We start from the raw sequence: 27,189 nt of genomic DNA, 5'->3' as shown, positions 1-27,189 counted from the left end.
AAAGCAGGCAAAAACCTCTTTGACCTTGGCCGCAGCAACTTCTTACTCAACATGTCTCCGGAGGCAAGGGAAACAAAAGCAAAAATGAACTATTGGGACCTACCTCATCAAAATAAAAAGCTTCTGCACAGCAAAGGAAACAATCAGCAAAGCTAAAAGGCAACCAACAGAATGGGAGAAGATATTTGCAAACGACATATCAGATAAAGGGTTAGTATCCAAAATCTATAAAGAACTTATCAAGCTCAACACCCAAAAAACAAATAATCCAGTGAAGAAATGGGCAAAGACATGAATAGACACTTCTCCAAAGCAGACATCCAGATGGCCAACCAACACATGAAAAAATGCTCAACATCACTCATCATCAGGGAAATACAAATCAAAACCACAATGAGATACCACCTCACACCTGTCAGAACGGCTAACATTAACAACTCAGGCAACAACAGATGTTGGTGAGGATGTGGAGAAAGGGGAACTCTTTTGCACTTCTGGTGGGAATGCAAACTGGTGCAGCCACTCTGGAAAACAGTATGGAGGTTCCTCAAAAAATTAAAAATAGAACTATCCTATGACGCAGCAATTGCACTGCTAGGTATTTATCCTAAGGACACAGGAGTGCTGTTTCGAAGGGGCACACGCACCCCAAAGTTTATAGCAGCACTATAGACAATAGCCAAAGTATGAAAAGAGCCCAAATGTCCATCGATGGATGAATGGATAAGGAAGATGTGGTATATATATATACAATGGAGTATTACTCAGCAATCAAAAACAGTGAAATCTTGCCATTTGCAACTACATGGATGGAACTAGAGGGTATTAGGATAAGTGAAATTAATCAGAGAAAGACAAATATCATGACTTCACTCATATGAGGACTTTAAGACACAGAACAGATGAATATAAGGGAAGGGAAGCAAAAATAATATAAAACCAGGGAGGGGGACAAAACATAAGAGACTTTTAAATATGGAGAACAAACAGAGGGTTACTGGAGGAATTGTGGGATGGGGGATGGGCTAAATGGGTAAGGGGCAGATAAGGAATCTACTCCTGAAATCACTGTTACACTATATGCTAATTTGGATGTAAATTAAAAAAATAAAATTAAAAAATATATAAAAAAAATAAAAAGATGGGTGGGAGGGAGGGGAGGGTGGGTGATGGTATTGAGGAGGGCACCTTTTGGGATGAGCACTGGGTGTTGTATGGAAACCAATTTGACAATAAATTTCATATATTTAAAAAATAAATAAATAAATAAATAAATAAATAAATAAATAAATAAATAAAAACAAAAAAATAAATAAATAAAAAGTTAAAATAAATAAAAATTCCTTAAAAAAAAAAGTATGGTATCCACAGAAGAGCAAGCATTCTGTGTGGCTGAAGTGGAAAGCAGAGGAAGTTCAGAAAAGCCATTCATATAACCAAAAATATATATATATTTTAATTTTTTTAATGTTTTTATTTATTTTTGAGACAGAGAGAGACAGAGCATGAGCAGGGGAGGGGCAGAGAGAGAGGGAGACACAGAATCTGAGGCAGGCTCCAGGCTCTGAGCTGTCAGCACAGAGCCCGACGCAGGGCTCGAACTCACAAACTGTGAGATCATGACCTGAGCCGAAGTCGGACGCTTAACCAACTGAGCCACCCAGGCACCCCTAATCAAAAATATATTTTTAATGGCTGAACAACTTCAACTTTCCCCTTATTAGACAGACTGCTCCCATTTTTTAATTAAATAGCATCTTATCATTGTGTATGAAGCTCTTTCTTTATTTAGGAATTGCTGCTTTAGAACAGATTCCCAGAAATAGAAGAGTATAAATCCTTTTAAGCAAGGCAGGCAGATTTTTATTTTTAAAGAATTTGTTTATTATTTATTATTATTAAATTTTTAAAAAGCAGGAAGAGGAGATATAAAGCAAATCATTTTACTTCAGAAACTATGAAGTAATACTAAAAATGTGTAGAGGATGATATAGGGTTGAGATTTGGGTGAAATTTCCTTACGCAATTTTTTTCTGGCACTTGACAGAAATAAAAACCAACCTAATTCTGAACTAACCGTAAGTCATATAATCATGCCCCAGGTGCATACACCTATTTCATCTTCAAAGAAGCTTTATTCAGAATGATGAGAGGCTTCTATTCACATTCTCTTCCGCCATTTCTCTCTCACTCCTTCTCCCACTTCTTCCTTCTGCTTTCTCCCCAGGCCTAGTTGGGACTGCCTTCCCCTCATCAAACAAGCCAGCCCAGTGATTAATATCATAATTCCAGACGACCCGAAAAACTTCCACCATGAGCTGTTCGGTTTTGAGTATCAGGAGCCTGCAGGACCCACACAGGATGTTCACACTTATCCAGGCCATATCATCACAGTCCAAGTAGGGGGCCCTCCTTGGTAATACGCATGCCACCCTGGTGACTACTTAGTAAAAAAGAACGAATGGTTCATAGAAATTGAACTTTCAACACATTTTGATTTGAGACACAACTGTATTAAAATAAAACAAAAACTATCATTGTCATTAACAAAAAATCCTACTAGAAGACAGTCTTCCTACAATAGCAAAGCCAGTGGGGTTTAAAGACATACCAACCCAGTTCTCAGCAACTAAAGCTGAGGCTGGAGAACAGGGCAGGGTTTACTTTTGCAGCAGTTAGTTACAAAGTTATGTCTTCTCATAGTCTCCTTGGAGAAACTAAGACCACCATGAAGAGAGAAAGGGAGAGGGATGATAAGGGTGTTGGCTAAGAGATGGCTGGTTTTGAGACTTTCTTCCCAAGGCTCAAGGTGTGCCAATTAGCAACGCTCTATTAACCCATCCACACCAAAACCTTCACCACTGCCTGCATCCTAAGTTAACTTAGCAAAGTAGCCAACAGGGGTACCTGGCTGGATCAGTCAGTGGAGCATGTGACTCTTGATCTCAGGGTTGTAGGTTCAAGCCTCATGTTGGGTATAGAGACTTAAAAATTAAAAAAAACCTTAAACCAAGTAGCCAACAAACACATTTTTAAATTCACTTCATATAGTGAAATAGATTAAAAAAAAAAAAAAAGATAAGCTGATGAAAGAACCAGAAAATTTAGGAGATGAGAGGAGAAAGGGAGCAGTTAAGGGGGGAGGGGAGGAAAAAGGAAAGGGTATTCTAGTTCAGGCACTAATACTTTTGAGAAAAGAACAGTACAGTTGCAGGGATTTCTGCACACCCACACACAACAAGGGCACAGGCTACCCAGTTTTTCTTTCAATGCAATAAGCCAGTAATGTAAGGTTAGAATGGTGGTGGGGAAGGGGGCATTTAGTGCATATGTGTGTACCCAGACAGTACTAGAAGGGCCTTGGTCACTGAGGGGTAGCAAAGTCATACAACTTATCCAGGCCAGGGGGCTGGAAGGGGGCCTGAGGCTAAACAATTTTTGGTAAAAGTTATTGGCCTGTCCGCTGCCCAGATAACAGAGAATGAGAATCTGAGGGAAACTAGGCCTGGCCCTTAGGAATTCCAAATATGTCAGGAAATAATAGCCAGAAGAATAAATGAACCCTTGGCAAAAATTTCACAACCCTAAAGGATTATAGGGAAGATTTTTTAGTTTTTATTTTTTTAATGTTTATTTATTTTTGAGAGAGAGAGAGACAGAGTGCGAGTGGGGAGGTGCAGAGAGGGAGATACAGAACTCGAAGCAGGCTCCAGGCTCTGAGCTGTCAGCACAGAGCCTGACGCGGGGCTCAAACTCACGGACTCACAGACTGTGAGATCATGACCTGAGCCGAAGTTGGCCACCCAACCCACTGAGCCACCCAGGCACCCCAGGAGAGATTTTTTTTAAATCATAACGAAGTTGGGGCACTTTGTTGGCTCAGTTGGTTAAATGTCTGACTTTGGCTCAGGTCACAATTTCACAGATAGTGAGCTCAAGCCCCACACTGGGCTCTGTGCTGACAGCTCAGAACCTGGAGCCTGTTTCAGATTCTGTGTTCCCTCTCTCTCTCTGTCCCTCCCCCTGCTCACACTTGGTCTCTTTCTCTCTCTCTCTCTCTCAAAAATAAGTAAACATTAAAAAAAATTTAACAAAAAAATAAAAAGTAAATAAAAATCAAAACAAAGTGATCAAGCAAAAAACCCTGAAAACCAAACCAAACCAAACCAAAACATGGGACAAAGGGAGACAGAACTGCCGGGTTTCGTACTCGGTTATGCAAGGCTCTTCTGTGTCGCTGCCCACACCCCACACCTCTATCTGCTGGTAAGATGTAGAGTCAGCACAAGAATTTTCCTCAGTAAAAAAGGCAGCAGAGAGGTGCCCAAAGGCTTGACTCATTTATCCTCTCAAATATTTGTCCCACAGAAAGGCACTGGCTTACAGGGGATGAAATGATGGTGGTGGCAGAGAAAGGGGCGCCTCAGTTTTCCTACAGCCAAACCTTCCATGTGGGGATACCTAACTGTACCTTCATTTCCTGGGCTCAGAGAACATTCCTCTCCTCGTTTCACAAAGCAGGCCTGGCAGCAATTAACTGCCAGTGGCTGAACTGCAATAAGCCTTCATTCTCCTCCTGCTGACAATTCAGAGACAATTCACCGCACAGAAAGGACACAGCACTTAAACCAAGCAGTACAAGCCTCTCCTTCTTTAAGGTGATAAAGGGGAATAAATTGGTGACATTCCTTTCCATTTTTGGAATTGCAAAAGGCCCACAATACCAGCTCTTAGATACAATATTTGTATGTCTCCAAAAGAATGAAGAATGCTACTAACAACCCAATGCCTTCACAGCTCTGCAGGCATTTCAGGCAAGACGAGAGCAATTTATGATACAATTTCTTACCACTTTGGATGCAGAGTTGCTTGACCTACCTTAATGCCAACAGTACAAACTAGAAACTAGTACTGCTAGCCAACCATCCCTAATTAGAAGGAGAAGATCTGCAGCGTATACACTTCCTTCCCTTTCCCCAGTGCATTAAGCACAAGTTTGAGCTGCAAGTACTCTCCTAAAAGAAATGCCTACCAGTTAACCATTCTGAATGCGCAAGGTGATTCTACCACCCTTCCAGAACTATCCAAGGCCTCAAGCTCCTATGAATGGCATATAAGGTCAAACATAATGTCTGGAACTGAAGACTTCACTTTGCCCTATTATTTTACAATGCTTACAGTTCTCAGCAAGTGATGCCAACCTATATAAATGCCTCTGTGCAACACTGCACAAAGGCCCCCTCCTACTCTTGTGGCTCATAGTTCAAGTTCAATATTCCTCCCCCCCATGTCCACCCACTCTCTGTTTTAGACCCTAAAGCTCCAGATCCCATTCCTAAGCAGCAACTTATTGCTACTGTCCACTGCAGGCAAACAAGAAGAAAAAGTACTCCCCAGCAACACAACCCCAGGATCTTCCTTCCAAGGTACACCTGAATTCTCTAAGGCCCAAATTTGAGTTTTTACCCTCTTCCAGGACACTGCCAGGCCTACATCTACCGTATTTCTTGTTTCATTGGTCTACTTCTCATTTTACTGATCACAGTTATCGGAAGTGTGCTGGAGCTGGCTCATCTGACCTGACTGTGCACATCTCTCCCAACTCATGTTAGAAGTTCCAAAATGGTCATGGTGGCTGTATTTACACCATGGAAACTGACAACATCTACAACTCAGGGCTTGTTTTGGGGGCTTTGAGGGGAGGGAGGGACCCAGTTGTTAAACATTTACTATACCACAACTGTTTTCCCTAAATTACCTACACTTCCTCTCCTGTGAGACCTAACTTCCTTTTCTTTCTACCAAAAATTCCACGTAATCACCTAGAATTTCTATTCCATGATCAAAAATCACCTAGAAGCTCATCATTTCATGTGTTATTCCCTATACCTCCTGCAGGATATACTACATAATACGCAGGATACAGTGCAAAATGAAAATGTGGGGTCCCTTATTGAAAAACTATTAAGAATTTCAAGACAATGACAGCAATGCATCAAACTGAGAACAGGGCCTAAGTGTGTGGACTTGTACAACTGCACAGGTCACATGCCCATAAAAGGGTCCTTGAGCACCTATTCTTAACTGTGAGCATGCCCTTCCCTAAGGATACTATTTCCCAGGTATCTCTGCAATACAAGGGCTCCTTACTCTCCCATATGTCACAACTGAAGGCAGGTTAGTATTTCATTTGCTCCCCTTCCCAATGCCCTTTGCAGACCATTACTCTTCTATCTTTTTTGTAAAACCTCTCTCCTCTGCCATCTTGCTGCAATTCAACCCTTACCATACTGTCCTCTCCCAAATGCCTCACTACTCCTTCTGTTTTTCTGAGGGCTTTGACGTCTGGCTCTCGAAATTCCTCTTTACTGCCTAAACAGTAACAGGGTTAAGAGGACAGACTCTGGATAGAATCAGAGTGCCTGGGTTCAAATCCTGGTACTACCATATACAAGCTATATTGCCTTGACCATGTTCCTTAACCTCTCTCTTCCTGAGTTTCCTCGTTTATAAAATAGAGATGGTTAACAGTACTTCATAGGAGTTGTTGTATGGATTAAAAGAGTTAAAAATACATCAAGGGTTCAGAATGGTATCTGGTACACAGTAAGTGCTCACTCAGGAAACAGTAGCTATTGCTATCATCATCATCATCATCATCATAAAAGTCTATCTCAGTGTCTATATGGATAACTCATGTAACATGTATTTTGAGCTTCCTGAGTTCTTTGAGCTCCTTGTCTACTCTACCCCAGCAACTCTCTTCCACAACTATACCCTAGATATAGTAGTTGCCAGAACTTCTCCACCTCCACTAACTTAGATTCAAATATCCCATCCTTGGGGTACTTGGGTGGCTCAGTCAGTTAAATGGCCAACTCAATTTCGGCACAGGTCATGATCTCATAGTCATGGGATCAAGCCCCGAGTTGGGATCAAGCCCTGCATTGGGCTCTGCGATGAGCATGGCACCTGCTTCGGATTTTCTCTCCCTCTCTGTCCATCTCCTGCTTATTCCCTCCCCCCCCCCATCAAAATAAATAATCTTACAAATATATGCCATCCTCTGATGACTACCTCCAGTTTTACAGGACACACACTTAGTTGTGCCTCCTGTGTCTGTCTCTCATCATGGAAAACTGTAAATGCCAAACTCCTCTATCATATCTCTGTCAGTTAGCCCCTCTTATATTTATTTGCCTCTTTTTCTATCTTCCTAATCCACTCTCTTGACAATAACCTCGACTTCCACATCTCTATTTCCTTCTATGCAAGATTGGCAAAGTTCCAATCTTGGGTAAATCAACCTATCAAACTGCCTTTTCTTGACAGGGTTGCTGAGAGCTGCTGAGGAGACTCACACACCTGCAGACGTCAGTACCACTGTTATAAATTCGTAGTCTCCATGTTCAGTGCTACCAGCAGTCTATTTCCTTACTGCTTGGCCTTCTCCCAGCCTTCCTAATGGCTGTTTCAGACCTTTACCACTCTCTCCAAACCTCTGATTTTCCTGCCTACTACCTACCTATGCCCATTCCACCTACCTCTGCTTCTACTCTCAGCAAATAATCTACCCCACTTCAGAAAAACAGGCATGAGCTTAGAACTACCACAATTTCCTTCTACTGAACCTACAAACCCACCTTTGCTACACCTATATTCACCTATTTCTTCCTTCCTATCATCATGAAGGAGATATCTCCTCCTGCTTAAGGCTAATCTTGGTCCTCTGTGCTCAGGATTCAAACGCACTCACCCTGTAAGACACTAGTTCTCAATGTGCGTTTCTCAGACCAGCAGCACTGGCCTCTCCAGAACTTGTCACAAATGCAAATTCTCAGGCCTCACTCTAGACCTACTAAATCAGAAACTCTGGAATTAGGGCCAAACTGTTTTCAACAAGGCCTCCAGGTGATTCTGATGTATGCTAAGGTTTGTGAACCACCGTTTATGGAATTATTTGTTGTTTATTCCCTTTCCTGTATTTTCAACCTTTCTCTAGTACAATGGTTCCCTTGCCTTGAAGAGCCTATGAGATTGCTTGCTCCAAGTACATTCTTGCCTCTCTCCAATCTATTCACCACACAGCAACACATCTGATCAAGTTATCCCCTACTTAAAATTCCTTAAATTTTTTTTAAATGTTTATTTATTTTTGAGAGAGAGAGAGAGAGAGCATGAGCAGAAGAGGAGCAGAGAGAGAGGGAGACACAGAATCCGAAGCAGGCTCTAGGCTCTGAGCTGTCAGCACAGAGCCCAATGAGGGGCCTGAACTCACGAACTGTGAGATCATGACGTAAGCCTAAGTTGGCCGCTTAACCGACTGAGCCACCCAGGCGCCCCTCCCCTACTTAAAATTCTTTAATGACTTCTCACTGACCTGAAGATAAAGACCAAAATCTTAAGAAGGCCTTAAGGCTCTCCACAGCTCACAACCCTCCTTTTTCACCTTTGGCTTTCTACGTTGAACAAGACCAGCCTCTCTCAACTTCTTGATCTTGCCACGCTCTAGGGCACCTAACAAACTGAAATTGTTAGCTCTCTGCCTGAAATACTTTACTTCTTTTCCAAACTCCTTCTACATCAAGTCTCAACTTAAACTTTCTTTACTTAAAGTACCTAACCATATCCCTTAGTCTCAATTAGGTCCCTGTTAGATGCTCTTCCAGCACTCTGCACTTATCCTCTTAAACCCATATTAAGCTTATAATTATTTAAGTATTATAAACATAATGTCTGTTTTCCTTGCCAGAGCATAAGCTCTGTTGGGGGAGAAATCCTGTCTATCTCACTTACTATAATATCCCCAGTGCCTAGCTTAGTATAATACCTTGCACACAGGAAATGTGCAAAAAGTATTTGCCAAATGACTGAGCCTTTGCATGCACTGTGCCTCTGTCCCCAGTGAAATCCTACACATCCTTCAAGAAATATACTAAAGATGGTTACCAGAGGGGAGGTGGGTGGGGGGCATAGGTGAAATAGGTGAGCAGGATTAAGAGTATACTTATCTTGATGAGCACTGGATAATATATGGAACTGTTGAATCACTATATTGTACACCTGAAACTACTATAACACTGTATGTTAACCACACCGGAATTAACATTTTTAAAAAGAGGATTATAATCTAGTGTAGGTAATAAATGCTTAAAGAGAAAAAAGAAATAAAATAAACATTTCTGGGGCACCTGAGTGGCTCAGTCAGTTAAGCGTCCAACTTCAGCTCAGGAAATGATCTCACAGTTCATGGGTTTAAGCCCCAAGTCGGGCTTTGTACAGACAGCTCAGAGCCTGGGGCCTGCTTCAGATTCTGTGTCTCCCTCTCTCTCTGCCCCTCCCCAACTCATGTGCACGCGCGCGTGCTCTCTCTCTCAAAAATAACAAAAAATGTTTTTAATTAAAAATAATAATAAATTAAACATTTCTGTGAAGTCTTCCCTGCATATACATACCACCTGCCTGTTCAAATGAATCACTTCCTCTTTTCTGTTCCTACTGTATTGTATATATAACTCTACTAATGCAATAGTTACACACTATTATAAATACCCAACCTTTGTGTCTGAGTCTCCACTACACTGTAAACTCCCTGAGGGCATGGACCACATCTTGCTCACTTTCTATCTCTAGTGCTTAGTAAAGTATCTGACATTAACAACAGATGTCTAATGTTTACGGGGCATATTAAACCTAAGACTGTATCTCTAATATTGCACTGAAAGGTTTTTTCCTAATATTAAATCTGCATTCCAATCCTAGGTTTGTTATTCATTAGCTACACAATCAAACTGTTTAACCTCTTTGGGCCCCAGTTTCCTCACTGGTAAAACAGGGCTAATAATACCAATTTGGGAATATTGCTATGAAAATCAAACAAAATGACATTGTACGACGATTAGCACACATAGTGCCTGGCATGTAGTAGCTTCCCCACTCTGGCTTCAACTTGGTAGAAACAACTAGGACAAAACAAATACAAAAATAAGTCACAGCAATCAAGGGAGGCTGAGCACAGAGTGAGTCATTCCTTTTAATCATTTGCCCAGGAAGATCAACAATGAAGAAACATAACAAGCAGAATAAACTCTACTGGTGGTATCTCCCTTGGCATACAAAGCTTGGTAAGAAGTCACCCCAGAAACCTCTTGGCTAATGGCCAGCTCTGGCTCCCCAGCTCAGTAAGTCGGGTCTTAGTCTGTGGTGCCAGGAATGGCACTTCAGACTGGAATAGAAACTACCCCATAAGGAAATGTATTTGTACGTGGGAGATGGGGAAGAGGGAGGACAGCTTGAATGCAACCATGTCAATCAAGTGTTTTGCAACCTGGCAGAAAATACTGCAGAATTGTTGGTGAAAACGGACACCACACAACTGCACTTACCTGTAGCCAAGAACCAGCTTAGACTAGATAATGAGCAGATTTCTGCTGCTACCAAAACAATGGTCAGACTTGTAATGCAGTGAACATCTCTAAGGTCCAACTATGCTTGTAACATCTGGGCTGCACCCACAAAGATGACACCAAGCAGCTTTATACATATATTCCTCAGCATAGAGTGCTTCCCACAAGCACCAGCTTCACTGCTCATGTGTGCCAAATGTGAAAGCAGATTTAACAGTTTCTCTGCTCCTTATTCATAATATGCTTACCTCTGCAGAACCACTGGTATTCAGATCACCTACTTCCTTGGAGTCATTCATTTCAGAATGCTGTGTCACTGTATGTGTAGCTACTTCTTCACTGGGACTATCTCTCTTCCGAAGCTTCCTGATTAAGCTCTGCTGGTCACTAGAAGATACAGTGGGTCTGAGTGGAGCTCTGGGTGGATTCTGTCTCCTCCAAGATACCCTGCTCCAACCTAGCCCCAGAATATGTGGTTCATCTTCTTCAGGTGGATAGCCCAAACCATCTGCAGTTTGGAATTTTTTAAAAAACACCAGCATGGAATTGGAAGAGTCTGTCCTGAAAGTCTGGCAGCTCCGGGGCCTGCTGCAGTCTGCCTGAATGCACATCCCTTCTAACCACCAAAAGGCATGGCAGGCAGAATCCTGGCAGCAAGCAGCCCAACACAACTGGAGAGAGGGGGTTCCTTCAAGAAGCCGGAGGTGATTTTCTCCCCCAGATCTCAGGCCAACTCCAAATTCTGTCTTCTCATGCTGGCACCTGCTCTCACTGGCATCTAAAAACAAGGAATGAAAACATTTTAAGAGGTAATAAAAACACACTACTGATCTGTAAAGTGCCCCGAACACCAACATTTAAGGCTATTTTGAATACTGGTTTTTAAGAAGGTGGGAAAGCTGTCTAGTAAGTGGAACAGAAGAAGCAAAATAGAGTGTTTTTTGGCTCAGGATACTTTAGCTTATAGAAGTACTGTTCCACATTCATCGGTGGTTCCCCTTCTCAATGAGTCCCTTCCACATAGACCTTTCATACAGAATTCCAGTTCATGAAAAAAGCAAGACAAACAAAATAGCTATTCTGGTGGAAGTGTATGGAGGGGTGGAAGGGGCAGAGTCCCACCACTTGACCTTCCACTCATGTCCTGGCCTTTCTCAGGGACAGTGCAAGCACTATGGGACCAGAAGAACAGGTAGTGGAACAGGATGGAATAGTCCCCCCACCCCCACCCCCACCCACTGAACTGGCAGCAACACAAACGGAGTATTCTTCACCTCCAACAGGTTACAGGTTCATCCATTTTCTAACCAACTGTTTGCCAGAGTCAGGTGGTTTTGCATATCATGGTATCAACCAGAGCTGATCAGTAGTCAGATTACCAAAAAGTTTAATCATGAGAGGTATTCTGCTAGAATGAACTTCCTACTGACAAGCCATGTCATGATAAGAAACAAAGGAACAGAAGTACAACAGTGACCTAGTGTGGTTAACATAAATAACATGGTTCAAAATTCTGGTTACTGTTGCTTATGGATAAACTTTTGGGCTACTGAATTACCTTAGGCATGGCATTAATTCTCCTGAAATATTACCTCACTTCTGTTTTATTAGATGAAGTAAAGTCAAAGCATGTTCTAAATGAAAGCTATTATACAGAGCTCATTTTAAGGTCTTAGTTATATAGGTATCTGTACCCAACTATGGTCAGGGTTATACAGGGCCAGAACCAGGGTGAGGCAAGATCGATGCCTCAGGCACAAAACTTAAGAAGGAATATATTCTCAGAGTCATGTAAGTACAGAGTTGGCTTACCCAACCTTGAGAGTGAGCAACTCCTTCAATTTTGTGCCTTATGTGTCTCTTTCTTCACCCTAGCTCTGGCCCTGGGGTTAGAACACAAAATATCTTGAAATTACACACAGAAAATATGCAGTAGAACCAAAACACTGAAGAGATGGATAATCATGTCTGCACATACACATAACTGAAAAAGGGCTATGACTAACCAGAGCAACCATGGAATAATCAGCCAAAGTCAGGGCACCTGGGTGGCTCAGTTGGTTAGGCAGCCGACTCTTGGTTTCAGCTCAGGTCATGATTTTACGGTTCGTGGGTTCGAGCCCCATGCTGGGCTCCGCGCTGAAGGTGCGGGGCCTGCTTGGGATTCTTTCTCTCCCTCTCCCTCTCTGCACTTCCCCTGCTTGTCTCTGTCTCTCTCAAAATAAATAAATAAACTTAAAAAAAAAAAAAAAGAAGAAGAATCAGCCAAAGCCAACTTGACTCCCAGGAAATACTTACAAAACGTCCAGCAGACTAAATGTGAACACCAGTCAACTGAGAGATATAAGGAAAATAAAGGCAAGCTTCTGGATGACTGAGCAGGCGCTATGGAAGCCAATCTGCCATTGTTCATTAAAAGAAAAGAGACAGACATTGGCACGAACCTAACATCAGACAAGGCAATTTAGAAACCTAGAAAAAATAGAACTTCCTTAAGAAAAATGAAGAAATAGCAACTATGAAAAAAATGAAGCTACCAAGAGCTACAGAAATACCCCTCATATCCTCATCCACCTTCCCACACAGTAACCAATGGTATGAATCTTGGTTAACAGCTAAGTACACAGACTGTGTTGAAATCAATAAATTGTTACCTCAGTAACCACTGTCAGTCACCTTTATATCAACTTTCCCTCATTCTTCCCAGAGTAATTCTCTCATATTTAACATAGTGAAGAGGTCCACACAGATGAAATAACCTGCACTTTTCTATAAGCCACTATTTCATTTAATTTTTAATATGTACCGTGACCTCCACTTTTGCTCCTGCAGGAGAAACTGCCATAGGACTTGCCCTCCCACCATGAGTAGCTAGAACGCTAGACAAAATACATGGAACAATTGTTTTTAGACCATGAACAACAGGTATGTGATCCCAGAGAGAAAGGAAACAAACAAGGTGAGCCCCGTGACCACCAGGGCTTTCCGTACAGCATCATGCTCCAGATGGTGGCACAGGGAAGGAGAGAGCCCAAGCAGACTAGGGCAGACTTGCTGCACTGAGGAAACAGAGTTTGAGGTGACTGTGATAGCAAGAATTTTGGAACAAACAACCAGAAAGGAGGAAGCTACACAGATAAAGAGCTCCCGACAACTGGATAATGGTCCCTTTTCATCTTTGACTGACCACTAATTTACCCCAAGTGTAGGTTGAGATCACATGAGGGAAATTAGAATATATTTTGAACTGAATGAAAATGAAAACATAACATATAAAAATTCATGGGATGCAGTTAATGTAGCATTTAGAGGGAGCATTTACAGTTTTAGATGCTTATTTAGAAAATAAGAAAAGTCTAAAATTAATAATCTAGAGAGACACACAAGGAGAAGGCCATGTGATGACAGAGGCAGAGACTGGAGAGATACAGCTACAAACCAAGGAACACCAATGACTGGCAGTGACCACTAGAAGCTAAGAAGAGTTGAGGAAGGGCTCTATGCAGAGACTCAAAAGGAACCAACCCTTGATTTTAGACTTCTAGACTCCAGAACCATTGGTTTATCAGGATTTTCTGAAGAGCAGCTAAGGAGACAAAGGGCTCCCAAGCTACATTTACACATGTGGCTGTGACCTTTACCCACACTGAACAGAGACACCTGGATGCCATTCAGTGGATATGTACAGGTATGTGATGCTGGAAAACTATGGGAATCTGGTGTCCAAGGGGCTTCTCTTTTTCAAATCAAAATTAATCACCCACTGGAGCAAGGGGTAGAGCCCTGGATGGAGGGGTGAAAAATTCTGCCAGGTGCCTGTACAGTCCAGGAGTACTGATTTGAAACAAAGATATCAGTCCTAAAGCAAAACGTTTCTGAAGGATCGTCTCTAGAAGAGTGAACATACAGTGTCATGATTGATAAAGGCCTGGAATGGGAGCACAGAAGCTCCAAAGAGATGTGGCACGGTAATGTGGGAAAGCCTTTAAATATAATTCTTCCGTTACCAGTCACCAGAAAAGTTACACAGGTGAGATAACCCGTTAATGTAAAGAATGTGGGATAGTGGGGCACCTGGGTGGCTCAGTCTGATTAAGTGTCCGACTCTTGATTTCGGCTCAGGTCATGATCTTGTGGTTCATGAGTTTGAGACCCACATTGGGCTCTGCGCTGTCGGCGGTGCAGAGCCTGCTTGGGATTCTCTCTCTCCCCTCTTTGCTCCTCCCCCACTCACGTTCTCTCTCTCTCTCAAAATAAATAAATAAAGTTTAAAAAAAGAATATGGGATAGCCTTTATGAACAACTCATCTCATTTCCTTTAAGATTTTGTTTTAGGGGCGCCTGGGTGGCGCAGTCGGTTAAGCGTCCGACTTCAGCCAGGTCACGATCTCGCGGTCCGTGAGTTCGAGCCCCGCGTCGGGCTCTGGGCTGATGGCTCAGAGCCTGGAGCCTGTTTCCGATTCTGTGTCTCCCTCTCTCTCTGCCCCTCCCCCGTTCATGCTCTGTCTCTCTCTGTCCCAAAAATAAATAAACGTTGAAAAAAAAAAATTTAAAAAAAAAAAAAAAAAAGATTTTGTTTTAAAGTTTATTTATTTATCTTGAGACAGAGAGGGTGCACAAGTGGGGAAGGAGCCGAGAGAGAGGGTGAGAGAGAATCCGAAGCATGCTCTGCACTGTCAGTATAGAGCCCGAGGCAGGGCTTGATCTCATGAACCATGAGATCATGATCTGAGCCAAAATCAAAAGTCGGACACTCAACCGACTGAATCAGGTGCCCCAGCTCATTTCCTTTAAATCATCATAAAATTCACATGAACAAGTAACCTGATCCTCAAGAAGGACTCAACAATTATCAATTGTTAGAGAATCCATTCTAGAGAGAAACCCCATAAATGCAATGAATGTAGAAAAGCTTTCAAAATGAACTTTATCCTTTTAAAGTCATCAGAGAATTCATACCAGTCAGAAACCCTACACATGAAAAGACTGTGGAAAAAGCCTTTGCTTAGAACCCAGGCCTTACTCATCATGAGAATGCATAGTGGAGAAGAGCCTTTTAAATGTGATGAAAAGCTTTCAGGGATAACTTCACTGTGTGGCACATCAGAAAATCCATACTGGTAAGAAACCACATTGCTGTAATGAATGTGGAGAAGCCTTTAGGAAGAGCTCAACCCTTATTAGTCATCAACGAATACATACAAGACAGAAACCCTATCACTGAAATAAATGGGGAAAATCTTTCAGGTATATATCCTTTGCTGGACATCAGAAAACTCACAGTGAAAAGAAAGTCTACTGGTGTAATGACTGTATGAAAGTCTTTATGAAGAACTTATTGGATATGAGAATTCATACTGAACAAAAAGCCTATTACTGCAAGAAATATGGGAAAGCTTTCAGACACAGCTCAGGCCTTGCTGAACATCAGAGAATCTATATGGAGGAAAACCTCAGGAATGTAATGAAAGTAGGAAGACTTTTCCCCAAAGTTCAGCCCTTAAACAACATAAGAAAATTCATAACAAAGACAGAGCCACCAATTGTAGTTAGTGTGGTAATTCACATCGAGTTAATTCCTTCTGAGCATCAAAGGGGAGACATTCAATAAATTACACATGTAACAAAAATACTCTGTGCACGTCTATCCTGAAGAACTTCTCACATGTGACAATTTCATTACAGCATAGTTTGTACAGGTGAAATATATGAAAAATCTACATGTCTATCAACACAGATACAGTTACTCTAGAATGCTATGCAGCAACTGAAAACAATGAGGTAGAATCTATATACAGCAACAGAAAGAGTCCCATGATACTTTAAATTTTAAAAGTTGCAGAAATCTATGTCTGATGGGCTTATATATTTTTTTAAATGAAGCTTTTTTGTTTGTACATATGTATTATACACATTCCAAATGATCTAGAGAAAAAAAGGCCAAACTTTAAACAAAAAAAAGAAATTTTTTTAATCAATGATCTACGCTTTCATCATAAAAGCTAGAAGGGTAAATTATACTCAAAATAAACTGAGAAGAGAAAAGCTAAAGATAAGAATAACCAATGAAACGAAAACAAATAAAAAACAGAAAAAAAAAAATCAATGAGACCAAAATCTGGTTGTTTGGAAGATCAACAAAACTGATAAAGCTCTAGTCAGACTGATGACAGGAAAAAAAAAGAAAAAAAAAAGACAGCAGTCACAAATTAACAATATCAGGAATGAAAGAAGGGGTATCACTACTGATTCAATAAACCAGGGGCAGCAAACTATGGCCCAAAGGGTAACTCTGGCTGCTGCCTATTTATTGTAAATAAAGTTTTACTGGAACATAGTCACACTCATTTACGTATAAAATGTCTATGGCTATTTTTGCTCCACAATGGCAGAGTTAACTAGCTGCAATAGAGTTTTTTCTTAAGACTCACAAAGCCTACAATGTTTACTATCTGGCCCTTTAAGAAAGTTTGCCAACCCCTGGTCCAAAGAATGTACTTTTGTTTGAACTATTAACTAATGAGTACAGCCTAAATTTAGATGTTAATTTATAGAAGACTGATAAGTTACAAATGATTTTGATTTTTACAGAGATGCAAATTGTTCCTGTCTAGTAAAAGATAAGCTCACAGGTTTAATTAAGAAGGCACGTTTTCTTCCCACCTACCTATTATCTTTATTTCTTTATTCATTCATCCATTCAACAAATATTACAATGCATCTGTCTCATGCTAGGACTGTTTTGATGGAGATTATAATTTAGATGGGGAAGACACAATTAAACAGACAATAACGAATGTAGGATTAAATTAGATTAAATAGACATAATAATGAATACAGGATTGCAAACCAGCATAAGTGCTCTGAAGGAAAGAAATTCAGCCTTTATAGAATAAAGGTAGCTAAACCTGGAATTAACTGAACAGGTATACTATCGCACATGTGACATGCTATCAAAAATATTCACTGTGTGTTGTTTGAAATGAAAAAAATATTGGAAATAACTTATAAGCTTCTCAATAAGAACTGGTTAACTAAATTAAAGATGATCCATGCAGTTATGGGGATGAATAAAGCTACTTTATACAGTACTAATATGCAGTGATATCTAGGGTACGTTATGTAGAAAAAGAAAAGTTCAGAGCAGTGTGCATAGTATGCTACAATTGGTGTAGGGAGAGAAAGAATATAATGTTTATGCATATATTTGCATAGACTATTTTTGGAAGAATAGTCAAGAAGTTGGCACGGTTGCTTTTAGTAGGGAAATGAGGTAGCTCAAAAGACTGAAGTGAGAGACTTGTCGGTTCACTAAATACCCTTTTTTACCTTCTGAATTTGTACAATGTACATGTAATATCTTCTGAAAGATAAATTTTAAAAATTTAAATAAACAGAAATTTCAATGGCTTTCCAAGGCTCTTAGAATGATAACCAAAAAAAATTTTTTTAACGTTTATTAATTTTAAGAGAGAGTGTCAGCAGGGCAGGAGCAGAGAGAGAGGGCGAGAGAGAATCCCAAGCTCGACACCATCAATGCAGAGCCGGATGCAGGGCTTGAACCCACAAACCATGAGATCGTGACGTGAACTGAAATTTAGAGTTGGATGCTCAACCAACTGAGCCACCCAGGTGCTCTGATAACCAGAATTCTTGACATAACCTAAGAAGATCCTGTATGATCTAGACCATGCCTACCTTTCTGGCCCCAACTTGTATCATTGCTCTCCCTCTGTCGTGCTCCAACTCACCAGGCTTCTTTCATTCCTCAAATGGACTATGCTCCCTCTCCTAACTGGGCTTTGCGCATGCTGCACTCTCTAGTGGGAACTCTCTTGTCTCCCTTCTTTACCCAGTTAACTCCTCTTATGAGATTTCAGTACAGCCATCATTTCTTCAGAGAAGCCTCTATGCCAGGTCAGGTCTCTCCGCTTACACACTCTTTGGGCCCTGTTGCCCCTTTCCTTCAAAACAATTATAACACATAAAATTACATTTCTTTGTGCGATCATCTGCTCAATGTCTTCCCCACCCCACCCCACACTGTAAGTCCTAGGATGACAGGACCATGTCTGTTTTGTTTTTTTTTCTCTCACCACTGTACCTCCAACTCTAGCATGAGATTGGCACATTACACTGCAGGTGCCCCAAAATATCTTTTTCAAACCTTTTTTTTTAATGTTTATTTATTTTTGAGAGAGAGCGCGTGCGCGTACACACACACACACACACACACACACGCACACACACACACGTGAGTGGGGGAGGGGCAGAGAGAAAGGGAGACATAGAATCTGAAACAGGTTCCAGGCTCTGAGCTATCAGCACAGAGCACGATGCAGAGCTCAAACTCACAAACCATGAGATCATGATCTGAGCCAAAGTTGGATGTTTAACCAACTGAGTCACCCAGGCACCCCCCAAAATATCTTTTTGAATAAATGCACAAATAAATGCACATGTGCATGCATGAAGTATTGAAAGAATCCATGAGTAAACTGTCAGGAAACCAGGTGGCCTGATATCAGGTGGGTCATACTGAAGACATCCAGGCTGATAACAAGACTTCAAAAAGAGATGAGGCCCATATGCCACAATAAATGAGGGGGGTGAATGATGGTTGGTAGATGAATAATGATTAGGGAAGGGTAGGAAGTGGTATAAACCTCAAAGAGCAGAACTTTTTCCATGACACTGGAGGAGTACTGTTCAAGAAGTGACAGTGACGAATGATGAGGACATCAGTTCCACCTCCAAATTCAGAGGTACATGGGATATGGAAGAATGAGCAACCATCGCCTGCAGGCTAGAGGGAAAACCATGTCTTCCTCCAAGAGAAAGCCAGATCTATCTAATATCTTAACTCACAAGTTTCAGTATGAGAGGATTTAATAATGCAATGGATTCTTATCACAGTTAAAAAGTTGGGAAGGGAGGGTGGTAAATGTGAGTGAGTTGAAAAACACAGAGTTATTCAGGAATGTCATGTCAGACTCACACAAATCACAACGGTTAGGTACTTTCTAGCAAGAAAAAAGGAGAGGATGGAAAATTATGATGATGAACTGATGACAGGGTTGCTGCCTATCCATCCTCGGTACAAATGGTGAAAGTTGTGAGGCAAATCACAGAGGTACTGTGGAATCTGGGGGAACAGATTTAGACTCAGGAGAAATGGTTAAGGCAATTTATGGGAATTACAAGGTTGAAGGGAAAGCAGCAAAAAATTCTAATTATCTGGTTGTTGCTAGCAGCTCTGGTCAAATCCAGATCTTTGAAAGAAGAGGAGATAAAAGTGGGGGTGGGGGGAGGGAGCTATAAGACTGGTCTGACCTGCAAAGGTCTTCTTTTGCTTCCATGGCTCCCTGAAGAATGTCACATAAGCTACACAACTATGCGGCAGCATAAAAGAGAAACGTTTCATAACCCAAACACTTCCCCTGCTTTGTGAGGTGACCTGGAAGCCTCAGTTAGAGATCTTACCATTACTCTGGGCTGGAGAGAACCCGTTCAGTGAGGGAAGAAACAACCTGGGGGTTCACACAGGATATTTCAGACTCTCTCTACCTCACTCGTACCTTTTGATTGACATATTCTTACAATTATTACTAAAGCTTAGTAATGACGGCTAAGATCTCTGATTCATCTGAATCTTAACTGACAATTTGATCCTTTGTCAAGGGAATAGAGAGCCTGGGAAAGGACAAATGGTCAGAAGCACTTAAGTCTTTGACAGTGACCAAGAGTAAAAACAAATGTGAGGTCTGGGGCAGGTTAACTGTCTATGGCATTGCTAAGAAAATTAATCTCAGTCAGGAGTGGAGGTACTCTGATCTCTCAGTTCACATGTTTACTTAGCAGGATTTTGACTGAGTTTTTTTTTTTATTAAATGTTATTTAATGTTGCTCCATTATGTGTTTAATAATAAAAATATGGGGGAAAACCAGTTCTTTTCCATCTATTCAGTAGATCATAATTCATAATTTAGCCCTCTTAGAGGGCTAAAAGACATGGGATCCAGATTCAGCTCTAGATCAATCATTTACTACAATTTAACCTTTGGAAAGTAATTTAACCTAAGATTCAATTTTCATTGTTTTCATTGTTGTTACTCTTGAGAAAAAGAGTTCATCAGAGGAGGAAGCAGGGGAGCCCTGGTAGAGTCAATATTGGATTCTAGAAGTAACTTGGATAAAAGGTAAGATGAAAATAAGCTCCAATTTTAGATCAGTTCCTCTCCTGCCCACGCCGTCATAGCCTGGCTCCGCTCCCAGGGCCTAAGCAAAAGCAATATTAAATCCTTACAAAAGAGGGCTTACATAGAACCTTAGACTGAAAACCCTTTGGGAAAGTCTGGAACTCACTCCTGGTAGAAGCATGTAGAAAGCTTACCCAGTGGAGAACAGGAGGACAGAGCCAATCCCTTTCCTTCTAAAGCCATGGCAAAGCAGAGAATACAGGGCTCCCATATGTATTATTTGGAGAATCTCCAAAACAGGAAGCTCTGGAACTAGCAATACTTACTTATTATTACCGCCTCTCAAAATACAAAATTCTAATAAATCTAGCACAAAATCTAGACCAGGTTTCATAATCCCCAGCAGCAGAGTAGAGAAGTCTATAGAAAAAAAAAATTATTACCAATGGAAATTCATCAAATACTTTAGGAAGCTGTGAACAACTCTAGAAATACTTAGACAATGCTGTTACCTCTGGCATTTGTAATTCTCAGGTAACAAGCCTGACTCTTCCAGCTAACTTGGAAACTTCAGAGTTTCCAAGACAGAGCTGGCAACCAAGAAGGAAGCAGATACAGAACACCCACTACTTTAGGAACCATACTGTTATGGTCATTGGGAATTCATACTTTAACCAAATTCATCAAACTGAATCCCAATGGAAGGACTGACATGGTAGAAATGAGAGTAGAGAGAACGCCCCGTCAGTGTTATTAAAAAAAAAAAAAGAACAGTTGGTAAATTCTTCTCTTGGGGGACAAAGGGAAACCAAGTTTCTGTGGATAATAAGGCATGGTAAGAACATTATATAAGCAAAATTTGCACTTACTTTTAATATTCATTCAAACTAAAATTTCAGAATTTTATAATATGGTCAAGAATCCATTCAAAGCTTTCCTTTGATTATTATACCTGTAATGAACTATTATCAAGCAGTAAAGCAGAAGCCCTAAATTTGGTGAAGTCAGTGATTGAACTATGGCTCCACACCAACTGTCTTCCTGCAGCTACAATCAAAAGCATGCATTCTTTTAGAAGCAATAGGTCTTAGCCAAGATGGCTGCCATATGAAAAGCAGACAGCAGGGATATTATCAATCCTCAAAACAACTGACAGGAACCGTTCAAATACAAACCACCTCAGGGGGCACCCTCCACCTTCCTTTTGACTGTCAGCATGTCTATCACCTGCACACCCACTAACAAACAAACACAAAAATGGTTCCAGTGACTCTCCACACCAGTTCTCTCCCACAGTGGGGTAGCATATTCAGAAAGCAAAGCAGAGGTGGTAACTAAATCCTCTGAAGGGCACAATCAGATATTATGAAGTTTGGAAAAAGCCAGGGTAATAACTGGTGCCCTCTCTCCTCTTCAAAAGGGCCAACACTTTTTTCCTCAACTACACACAGGTTAGAATGAAAGGTGGCAGCAGCCTCACAAAGCAGCCCTTTGAAAAGAAAATAATTACCATTCATTGCCTTTGCTGTGTGCCTAGCTTTGTTAAGAGCACAGTTTGTTAAATGTTGTGGTGTAGGTGATTTGCTGAAACTAAACTAACTGCTACACAAGAATCAATAGGCTTTGTGTCCATATTCTGACTCCTTTTCCTTGACAACATGTAATATTTCCATTTTTCCCAAAGACCATTCTGATCAAAGACAAACTCCCCATGGAACCAGCTGCCCAACAGATGTCTCACAGCCACTGTTCACATTAACTCCTGATTGCCTGCTAGATGGAAAACAAGCTTCCAGCGACTCAATCACAAAACCTGAGTCCTATAGCACTTCTCTGATTAAGCGTACTTGGAAGAGTAAGTCGCCTCCTGTAAGACTTTCGCTAAAGAAGCCTTGAAAGTACTGGATTGTGGCAAACTGCTGAAGAGAAAAATCATAACATCTCCTTAGAAGATGGCAATATTTACATGCAAAAGAGGGGGAAAAGGTTCTTTTAATCTCTTATTTAAGGCAGAATATGGACACTTTAAAGGACCTATGAAAACCCCCCCTCATTTAATCTTGGTTTGATGAAAAAATACATCCAATCTCCAAGGTGAGGTTCATACAGAACCGTCTGGAAAACTGAGTTAAAAAAACATTATTTCCAAAAGAAAATCCCATATCAAGATCAATACCCTTACTCCATCTCACCCCATCTTCTGTCCCTCACCCCATGGGTTGAGGCTTTGGCCCCTGAAATAAAGACTGCCAGAGTCTGAATCTCTATACAGTCAACTTACTAGCTGTGTCATCCTGGGTCCCATTTCTTGGTTTCTTCATAAGTAAAAACAGGAATGATGGAATGATGGTAACAGTACCTAAACTCACAGGGTTATTATAGATATAAAAGAAGGTAATCTATGCAAAGCACTTAACACAATGCCTGGTATGTAGTTAAAGCTCAGTATATATTAGCTGCCATTACTTCTGTTGTTCCAACAGTGCATTTCAGCACAGGTACCACTCCTTCCAGAAAGCCTTCTTTGATGAAACCTTTACCCCCAGATTCCTCTCTGCATATCCTCTATCACAGTATTTCTCCCACTGATCATATCCCTTTGCTTACCTCACACACTCTGCCCTGTTGAAGTGCTGGAGTTGTATGTTGTAACTCTGTATTTGTAGGCACAGTAAAATGCTTGGCATGTAGAAGGTGTTCAAAGAATTGTTTAATTTTAAACATTTACCCAATATTGAAATAAATTTATGCTATTTTTTAAACGAACAAAATCTAGCAAAAGATGTCAGCTCCACTACTTGACTACTTGAATTGTAGTCATTCGAATCAGCTCCTTAATCGTAATTAAATTTCCTTGACTAAAAGAAGGCAGGGACAGGAGAGAAAAGCAAAGTTCTCAGCTCACTAAGAAACGAGAACTGGCTTTCCGGGTTAAATTGGAGAGAGCACTGAATGGGAGGTATGAGGAGATGTACAAAAAGAAACTGAAGAAAAGCGAAATGGATTAAGAGATCTTTGCGTCTAAAGTAACCAGCTAGAAAACAGCCTTTCCTGCCTACACTGAAACATCCTTTCAAACCACAAAGCAATCTTTCCTCGTGAAAGGACCAACCACATTTCAGTTCCCCAAGTTATCTATTTCAGAACACGCCAAAGGAAGGACAGGCTTTCACCATAGAACTTTCTGAACAAAGTGGCAGTGGAAAATAGTTTCCAGTTCACCTAGACAAACAGCCATCCATCACAGATGACATCTAGATCCATTCAATTTTCCTTCTCCCAAGCAATAATGGGAAGGAAAAGAAAAAAAAGCTCAAGTTCTGGTCACCTAGGTGGAAAGACAGAAACCAGTCTATAACAATTCTAATGCCTATAGCTTTTACCTGATATTTATTTTAAAAATCAGAAGTTTGGGGTGCCTGAGTGGCTCAGTCGGTTAAGTGTGCAACTTCAGCTCAGGTCATGATCTCGCAGTTCATGAGTTCGAGCCCCACATCAGGCTCTGTGCTGACAGCATGGAGCCTGGAGCCTGTTTTGGATTCTGTGTCTCCCTCTCTCTCTGCCTTTACCTCACTCATGGTCTCTCTCTCTCTCAAAAATAAACATTAAAAAATTTTTTTTGAAAAAATAAAAATCAGAAGTTTGCATTAACTAGATGCAATTGCTATTAATTTCAAAGACCTTTCTGTTAAGGTTTAGTCCAAAGCCATTTTTACAACCAAGCTATAAGTGAGAATATTAATCAAAATAGTGGTATAGCTGAAAATAGCTCTCCTGCCATAAAGTTACCTGTTCAAAAATGATCCAGTCATCAAGGCTTTATAATATTTAAAGGAAGATTGAAGGCAAATGATTAAACCATATACTTAAAAACAAAACAAAAAACACCTGTAACTAGGGGGTTACATTGCTGCATATAATATACTCAGAATCTCCTGCTTCGCTTTTTCTCCCACCACCTATGACTAAAAGACTCTGGAGAATGCTGTCAGCAAGAAACGCACGCCTCCAAGCCACAGCATGAAAGAACGAACCCACACCTCTCCAAGTAACACGGGCTTTGTACTTCAAAAAGCACAGGTATCAAATGATAACAGATAAACTTCAGCCTATACATAAAAGTGGTTCTAAAAAGAAACGTTTTTTTATAGAGAAAGCCCCCAGGTATGGTGTCACGAATCTAGCAATTCCCTACATGGCCCACTTGTAGAGGTTATTGTTAAAAACCTGCAGCTGACTGCTGTCTCTGACTGCAGGGCTGATAAATTATTTGCATTCATCACAATCATACCAACCTTCTCTGGAAACCCACACAATGAACCTTGAATCAGAGCCCTGCTTTGTTTTTCAGGAAGGTTTTAAAATTTTTTTTGCTGGTTGATTTGGTTTTCTAAAGAGAAGGTCATTTGGAGGACTGTGGCAGAGGGATGTAAATTATATAAAATAGCAGTGAGCTTGGGAGGAAATAAGGAAATAAGGGAGCAAGCCATGAAGTGCTCTTTCAGCAGATATGGCCAATAGAGGAAAAGTTTGTGTCAATTTATCCATTAAAAATCTCTCCTTTTGGAGTATTATGTAAGTGTCATAAAAAAAAAAAAAAACTGCAGTGGGCTGAACTGGGCCATGTGAGGACTCAATACAACCAAGCTTCAAATACTTAAATATCTTAAACCACTTTTTGCTTATAGCAAATAAAATGCAGAGCTGCAGATGCTTCCTCATCTGTGTGTAAATGAAAGCAAAACTGTGTGAGTAGTTAGTATTCTTAGAATTTTTGAGAGCCAGTTTATTTAAATTAAATCAAAGCCAATCTGTATCTGTACAGAAATAATTTTCTCAGGGCTCTTGTTCTCTAGACTTTATAGAGCTGTACATACTCTTCTCTCTACCTCTCCCTCTGAGATCAAGAAGTGAAAAGAGCTCTCCAGGTCCAAAACCACTTCACATGAATCTGGGAGAAGGAAGTTCAAAGGGATCAGAGTATCATTCGTCTTAGCAGCCCATTATAGAACAGGGTTCAACTCTTCCCTGCCCGGTTCTTTGTGTTCCCATAGCACATCTTGGAATTTATCATGTTTCTTTATGTTTCTATATCTATCTCTGCTTCCATAGTGTGAACTCCCTGATGACAGGAACTGGGTTTTATTTAGCTAGAGACAGTGTCTGTTGACCTGAATTGTATGTTTCTACAGTATGTACATAACACCCAGATTTTATCATCAAGTGACTTCAATTAAACATCCTAGAGAAGGTATTAAAAAGGCAGTAAGCATATAAGGCACTGACTATAAGACAACACATATGAAGAACTAGGGATCGCAAATATTAGGAAAGTGCCATCTAGTTAAAGTCATCTATACAACGCAGCACCAACATTCAGATAATTTGGTATTGTTTGGTTTATTTATTGTAGTCATGTGGCTTTTAATAGATTTCATTTTGATGACATGTACTTACATGTATCTTTCTCTTATACCTCCATTTTCAAATTCATTGTAATACACATTCTACTGACAGAAATAAAAATTGGGGCCAAATGGTCAACACCTCCCACTACCCAATTATCCAGTACAGACTCCCTCTAGCCACAGAGAAACTGACCTTTCCTTATCATCACCTAAAATAGCAATATTATTCCGCTGCTTCAAAAGTGACATTAATTCTAGGTGGGGCAATAAGGATATCCAAGTATGTGTGTGTGTGTGTGTGTGTGTGTGTGTGTGTGTCTCTCTCTCTCTCTCTCACACACACACACACACACACACACACACACACACATTCCCCATAGGCACACAGGAAACTCCTTGAAAACACATCATACACAGGGCCTTCACTCTTTACCTCTTCCTTCCCACTGACACAGGCAGCCATGCTGCCAAGGCAGCAACCCCCACGTGAAGTATGAGAGTGGAGGCGAAACAGCTCAATCAAAACAGCCTGGAGAGGAAAGGAGGGTATGCGTGTCAGTGAAAGTCTCCGTGGAAAGGCCAGACAAGTTTTGCTTCTGCCTTGACCATCCTAGGCACATAGCCCTATTCAAGGTCTGCTTACCTGAGCTTAAAGGCCAAGCCCTCCCTTTAACCTTTCATAGAACAGGTAACATGAAAATTCACCCCAGTATTTGAAAAGTGCATTGTGAGAAATGTCAGGGTGCAGCTCGTGAGCATACTCCGGAGAGCACAGCTGACAGGCATGTTGAAAATAAGCAGTTCGGGACTGATGAAATAGAAGGCACAGGTAGAAGAGAAGCTCAGCACTGCTTCAGCACTTGGGGGCTGTGTTGCTTCAGGCTAAAAGCCACAGACTGACCCAGCAGGATGCAGATTACTCAACTTTCTGAAATGGAATCTGGCTCTTCAGCTTCTCTCCACAAGGTCCCTTCATTTATTCTGATTAAGACTCACTCATTTTACCTGGCCTACTTCCATAAGCCTCCAGCTGACTCAGGTTGCCCCCAGTTAAGGACAATAAACACTGAGCTGTATTCACATTCACACGCGCGTTCGCACGCACACCAGAGGAGTCATTTCTTTTAAAAGCCAGTCCTGTCAAACTTTTAAGCCTGAATCTGAAATTAGAGTAGA

General features: G+C 40.9%; 1 protein-coding gene across 3 annotated transcripts in view; it reads right to left on the bottom strand.

Moving 5' to 3' along the window:
* KIAA0319L (KIAA0319 like) overlaps positions 1-27,189 on the bottom strand; it is a 95,532-nt gene that overhangs the window by 54,409 nt on the left and 13,934 nt on the right. For all 3 annotated transcript variants that reach the window (XM_047082475.1, XM_047082474.1, XM_047082473.1), the window contains one exon: positions 10,655-11,184. In XM_047082475.1, coding sequence (XP_046938431.1) covers positions 10,655-11,017 — 363 coding nt within the window. In that variant the 5' untranslated portion in view covers positions 11,018-11,184. The remainder of the gene's footprint in view (positions 1-10,654; positions 11,185-27,189) is intronic.

This window comes from Lynx rufus, unplaced genomic scaffold (assembly GCF_022079265.1).
Source record: "Lynx rufus isolate CCGP_SWC_20201006 ecotype Redwood Valley unplaced genomic scaffold, mLynRuf1.p SCAF_2, whole genome shotgun sequence".
Taxonomy (NCBI): Eukaryota; Metazoa; Chordata; class Mammalia; order Carnivora; family Felidae; genus Lynx; species Lynx rufus.
Note: the sequence above shows the minus strand (reverse complement) of the source record. Positions and strands in the feature narration are given on the sequence as shown.